Genomic DNA, 5,886 nt, shown 5'->3' with positions numbered 1-5,886 from the left:
TGCACGATTAGATACTACAATTACTACCACTACTATTACTACTACTACTACTACTACTACTACTACTACTACTACTACTACTACTACCCCACCACCATACTACTACTGGTACTACTGCTTTCTTCTCTCTCTCTCTCTCTCTCTCTCTCTCTCTCTCTCTCTCTCTCTCTCTCTCTCTCTCTCTCTCGTATATGGGGTTATTCTAGATATCTAAGTTTCTTCTCTTATCTCTATTATCGCAGACTCCTTTCTCCCGGCGCCGTGCCTGCTGATAGGGTTTGTTTTGTTATCAACGCATTATTTCTTCTTTGTGATGCTAATCCGTCATTTTGTCTTATAGTTTCGTAACTCTACAAAAAAAAAAAATCACTCATCCAGTTCACTATTATATCACTCATTTGTTTTCGATTTCACTCTCTTATTCATCCTTTATTCATGCTTTTAGTTACCCTTGCATTTTTTACTCAGTCGGTCAGTTAGTCAGTCTACTCGCTTTTATTTTTGCTTTTCTCAAACTCACCTACTCTTTATCTGTTTCATCTGTACCTACTGCTTGCTCTGTATGTACTGATTCATCTGCATTCATTCTTTATTCATCTTTTCAGTTACTCTTGCATTTTTTCTCAGTCAGTCAACTCTCATTCATTTTGCTTTTCAAACACTTACCTACTCTTCATCTATCTCACTCGTAGCTATAGTTTGTCCTGTGTGTACCTTCATATCTCACCTATTACTTATACACTCTACCTTAAGATTAATGTGCACCACCTAATTTCTCCTTCATTTCTCATTTCTGAAGCGACGAATTAGCTAACAGATAATCATTGTTGCACTTTTCGTTCTTCAACAAGGATTAATAATAGTTGTCATATTATACTCTTTTACTCTAATCTCGGTGTCTGTACGAGTATAATCTTGTTAACTCTTCAGCCTTTAAACCTTCTTTTCTCCCATCGCTCTCCTTCCCTGCAGCGCGACTGGGTATGCGACGAGGCGTGGCGGAACTACTTGGTGGTGACTCTCTTCTGGGTTGGCAACACTGTCGGATCCTGGCTGTGGGGACTCGTCTCGGACCTGTAAGAGAGAGAGAGAGAGAGAGAGAGAGAGAGAGAGAGAGAGAGAGAGAGAGAGATTATGACTTTTTTGGATGATAGTGGAAGAAAATGATAAGGAAAGAACAATGTTTAGGAATGAGATGTATTATATGCATTTTATGAAGTGTTTGTGTGTTTCGTATGTCTTCAGAAGAGAGAGAGAGAGAGAGAGAGAGAGAGAGAGAGAGAGAGAGAGAGAGTGAGAGTTACGCAAGACTGTTTTATTTCCTAGTTTATTTTCATTCTCCTGTGTCTGTTGCTAGTCTGTCTCGGAATAATGAGAGAGAGAGAGAGAGAGAGAGAGAGAGAGAGAGAGAGAGAGAGAATTATATTAACTACTGTCCTTCATCCTTTCTTTCCTTCTCTCTGTCTTTATTCCTTTTTTCCTTCTTTTCTTTCTTCCTTTCCTTTCCTTCTTCACGTTCAATGCGCGTGGTGTGGCGGTGCAGGCGTGGGAGGCGTGTGGCCATCGCGGGCAGCCTGCTGGTGTATAGCTTGGCGGGGCTGGCGTCAGTCTTTGCCAAGGATTTCTACTTGTTCTCTACCCTACGCTTCCTGGTGGGCTCCTCTCACCACACCGTCACCCATCTACCCTTCGTGCTGGGTAAGAGAGAGAGAGAGAGAGAGAGAGAGAGAGAGAGAGAGAGAGAGAGAGAGAGAGAGAGAGAATGTCATTATCTTTAACCGCTTCAGTACTGGGACACATTTTTTTACCTTGAGATTTGTGTACGGTTAGACTATTTCATTGACATTAAGGAAGAGTCTGTGAAGGTCGGAAGATTAATGGCGAGACTCTTCACTATTTTATTCCCTACATGAGTTTCTGAAGCTGTTTAAAATCACCAAATGGTCAGTCACCACAATGAATATGGAAACGCGTCATGGTACTGAAGAGGTTAAGGCTAAACAAACTGAACATAGTAATGAAAAAATACTGGAAAAACTAATATTCCATTTTTCTTTCTCATTCTCCTGTGTTTCAAATTCGGGACTGATTGACTACTGCTACACTGAGAAAAAGTAAGAAACCTTCAAGATACATTAATTAATCAAGTCTTGTATCTTGTCTTAATCTTGTCCTTTCACCAATCATAAATGTATTACATCTTAATTTTCTTTAATCTGTTGTCCTTTAGTGGTCGAGTACTGTGGTCTGAAGGCCCGAGTGGTTCCCCTCTTCACGATCATGGTCACCTACACTCTTGCTTCCATCGCCGCCCCTGCCATCGCCTATCTCGTGTGGGACTGGACTTATCTCACCCTCATTGCTGCTATCCCCTCCCTGGCTTTCCTCTTAGGCTTCAAGTATGTCTCCTTCTTTCTAACTCCTCTCCTTTCCAGACACGAGATAACATTCAATAAAAGTCAAACAAAATCAAACAAATCAAGTAACAGCTATAACTAATCAACTAACAAACAGGAAATACGATTCGATTCTCTCTTTAGATGGCTCCCGGAATCTGCTTCGTGGCTTTTGACGAAAGGAAGAGTGGAGGCTGCCAGAACCCAGCTGTCCAGGGTGGCGAAAGTAAACAAGCAGGAGCTGTCTGGGGAGAGGCTGACGACGCTGCTGGTGGAGGCTGGGGAGGGGGAGGCAGATGGGGACAAGAAGAAGAGTGGTGGTGGGGTTTCCATTCTTCAGGCTGTCCAATATCCGAAGCTAAGATGCAATATTCTGCTGGTTCTGCTGGTGTGGTGAGTGCTGTTTATGGCGCTGTGGTGGTGGTAGTGGAGCGTGGCTGGTGGTGTGGTAAGGTGGTAGGTTATAATTTTGAATGTGTGAATGTTGCTATTATCATTATGTCATTAGGATTAAAGTGTGGGTGTGTGGTGTGGTGGTGATGTGGTAATGGTGAGGTAGTGTGGCATGATAAGCTTCTATGGTGGTGATGGTGATGTAAAAAAAGGATCAATTCTGTTCTCTGTTCTCGCATAATCTGTCTCTCTTGGTTCCTTCTCTCACCTTCTGTCCCTTCTGCAGGATGTTGGCGTGCATGTGTTTCTACGGCCATTGCCAGAACACAGCCAACCTGGGGAGCAGTGTTCTGATGAGCTACTTGCTGGGGGCCGTGGTGGAGGTGCCGTCCTGGTGTGTGCCCCTCCTCATCCATCGCTTTGGCCGCCGCATGCCCCTCGCGTCCGCCTTCCTCATCTCGGCCCTCGCTGGGTTCATCTATGCTCTTGTGCCTGCAGGTGAAGTGTGGCTACTGGTGGACAAATACTGGACACACACACACACACACACACACACACACGGTGATTACAAGATGTACATAAATTGTAAGTTTTCTAAATACGGTGATAGATCAAAGGAATGTATTGTAAGAGGAATTGAGGTGTAAATTTTATGTATACTTATATAGAGTGTCTCATGAAAGATACATATTATGGCAATTTGGTAATAGGATATGCAGTTCTATGTGTTTGATTCAGTATTATACATGTATTAAGACAAACACTCATTTACTATAATTAATTTTTTTTAAAGTTTTCCATGTGATAAGTATTGCTGGAGAACTTGACACAATTAATCTTGATATAGACATTATCAATAGATGTACAAAAGTGTTGGCGTATAGTTTTACAGGAGTAGCATGTCCTCAACTGTCACAAAACATGCCCTTTATTAAAAATCTAACAGAAAGGAGGTTAAAGAGTTGGCAAAGTTTAAAAGGAATAATAAATCTTTACCTGTCTTCTCTGCAGCTCATTGGATTGTAACTAACTCAATTTTTTCCCCTGCCTAATGAACTGCATGAGAAACAGGAGGAAGAGGAGGAGGAGGAGGAGGAGGAGGTGAAGAAAAAGATAGAAGAAAATACTTTAGTGTTGTAAGGAAAGAAACAGGGAGGGAGGAATGGAAAAGAGGAGAGAAACTTGAGTGGATGGTAATGTTATGCAGAAAAAGTTGAGATTTGTGTGTGTGATTCTGTCCCCTCACAAGCATTTCTTCCACAGACATGGAGTGGTTGGTGCTGGTGGTGGCGCTGATGGGCCGTGCCTCCATCACCGGTGCCTACTACATCACCCTGCAGTACGGCCCTGAGATATTTCCCACGGAGGTCAGGGGACAGGGGGTGGCCCTCTCGGAGACCCTTGGTGGCGTGGCGATATTCATCTCTCCCATGGTGGTGTACCTGGTGGGTGCTGCTGGTCATGGTGTTTGTGGTGGTGTTGGGGTGTTAGAAATGCTCATTCCTGCTTGAATTTAGAAGTGAAAGTTGTGATGTGTATTTTTTGCTTTGTTTCTAGTGAGGTTGTGCAGATGTAAGTGTCATGACTTGAAAACATGTTCCCATTTGAAATTCACTTTCATCTACTCCTATCCACTTACATCCACTCCTATCCACCTTCATTTACTTATACGTTCACTTTTATCCACTTGTTTTCCAGGGAGAGTTTAAGAGAACGGCTCCTCTGCTGGTGTTTGCTGGGCTGTCAGTGCTGGGCGGGGGTGCCACACTGTTGCTGCCGGAGACTGCGGGCATGGTGCTCCCTCAGACGCTGGCCCAGGCTGAGGTGTTCTCCAGGCAGGCCACTCCACTGTGCTGCGGGTTCGTGTTCACCTTATAGTAGTAGTAGTAGTAGTAGTAGTAGTAGTAGTAGTAGTAGTAGTAGTAGAAATAGTAGTAGCAGTAGTGGTGGTGGTAGTAGTAATAGTAGCGTAAGGTTTGCGTGGTCCTAGTGATCTCATGTTTCTGTATCATTTGTTTTGTCTGTTTTTGTTTGTATTGTAGTTGTGCAGTAGTGTGTGTTAAGGATTGTGGCGTTTCTAGTGATCTCATCATCCTTTGTATTTCTTCTTGGTCCTTGGTGAAGATTACAAGTGTTTCTTACTTTTATAGCCATCATGTTCATCTCAGTTTAAGGTTCTAGTTTTCTTCCGTAATGTGTGTGTGTGTGTGTGTGTGTGTGTGTGTTTATTTGTATTTGCCCGTGACCTATCTTCCGTGTGTGTCAAAGGTAAAATATTAAACGTTTGTGTATTGAAGAGAAAACGTTTAACTTGAGTGTGTGTGTGGAAGGGAAAAATATTGAACTATTGTGTGTAAAAATGGGTGAAAAATGAACAATTCTCTCTTTGCAGGTCAAGATCAAAAGGAGAAGGGAAGGAGGAGGAACAAGGTGACGAGACGCTCTAGCCTTTCCTATCGTCTTCACTATCTTGTCTTCTCTCTCCATTTCTACACTCTTCTTTAACCTCATCCAGCACAAAAAAAAAAGATTGGTGTGTGTGTGTGTGTGTGTGTGTGTGTGTGTGTGTGTGTGTGTGTGTGTGTGTGTGTGTGTGTGATAAGGTAATTTGATGCCTGAAGTTATTTTTCTTATTAGTAATTTTTCTAAAGGACAAAAGTGCAATATGGATGTGTAGATACTCATGTGTGTGTGTGTGTGTGTGTGTGTGTGTGTGTGTGTGTGTGTGTGTGTGTGTGTGTGTGTGTTTTACTGATAACTTCGTAATTACCAAGACATGCAGGTGTTTTCGGGTGCAAAAATGTGACAAAATCAAAGGTGCTATAATGTGGACCAAATTAAATATAACTTTTACTTATTTCTCTCATTTTCATTTAATTTCCATGTATATACAAATCGTCAGCTGTTAAGTGCCAAAAGAGAAAAACTTACCTTGAACGCATTATCTAGAATTTAGTATGCATTTGTTTTAATATTATTGTAGTAAATGAATTCATGTGTTTGTGTGTGCGTTCGGATCATCGTATTTAGAATCTCTATAGACGCACCACAGAAGAGAGAGAGAGAGAGAGAGAGAGAGAGAGAGAGAGAAGAAGCG

At 42.2% G+C, this 5,886-nt stretch overlaps 1 protein-coding gene across 3 annotated transcripts in view; it reads left to right on the top strand.

The window, feature by feature from the left end:
• LOC123509935 (organic cation transporter protein-like) overlaps positions 1–5,642 on the top strand; it is an 11,348-nt gene extending 5,706 nt beyond the window's left edge. For all 3 annotated transcript variants that reach the window (XM_045264569.1, XM_045264571.1, XM_045264570.1), the window contains 8 exons: positions 973–1,076; positions 1,544–1,698; positions 2,231–2,399; positions 2,541–2,789; positions 3,076–3,287; positions 4,053–4,234; positions 4,488–4,648; positions 5,182–5,642. In XM_045264569.1, the coding sequence (XP_045120504.1) occupies positions 973–1,076; positions 1,544–1,698; positions 2,231–2,399; positions 2,541–2,789; positions 3,076–3,287; positions 4,053–4,234; positions 4,488–4,648; positions 5,182–5,236 (1,287 nt within the window). In that variant the 3' untranslated portion in view covers positions 5,237–5,642. The remainder of the gene's footprint in view (positions 1–972; positions 1,077–1,543; positions 1,699–2,230; positions 2,400–2,540; positions 2,790–3,075; positions 3,288–4,052; positions 4,235–4,487; positions 4,649–5,181) is intronic.
• The last annotated feature ends 244 nt before the right edge of the window (positions 5,643–5,886 follow it).

Source organism: Portunus trituberculatus, chromosome 27 (genome assembly GCF_017591435.1).
Source record: "Portunus trituberculatus isolate SZX2019 chromosome 27, ASM1759143v1, whole genome shotgun sequence".
NCBI lineage: Eukaryota > Metazoa > Arthropoda > Malacostraca > Decapoda > Portunidae > Portunus > Portunus trituberculatus.
This window is presented reverse-complemented; position numbering and strand designations above follow the sequence as displayed.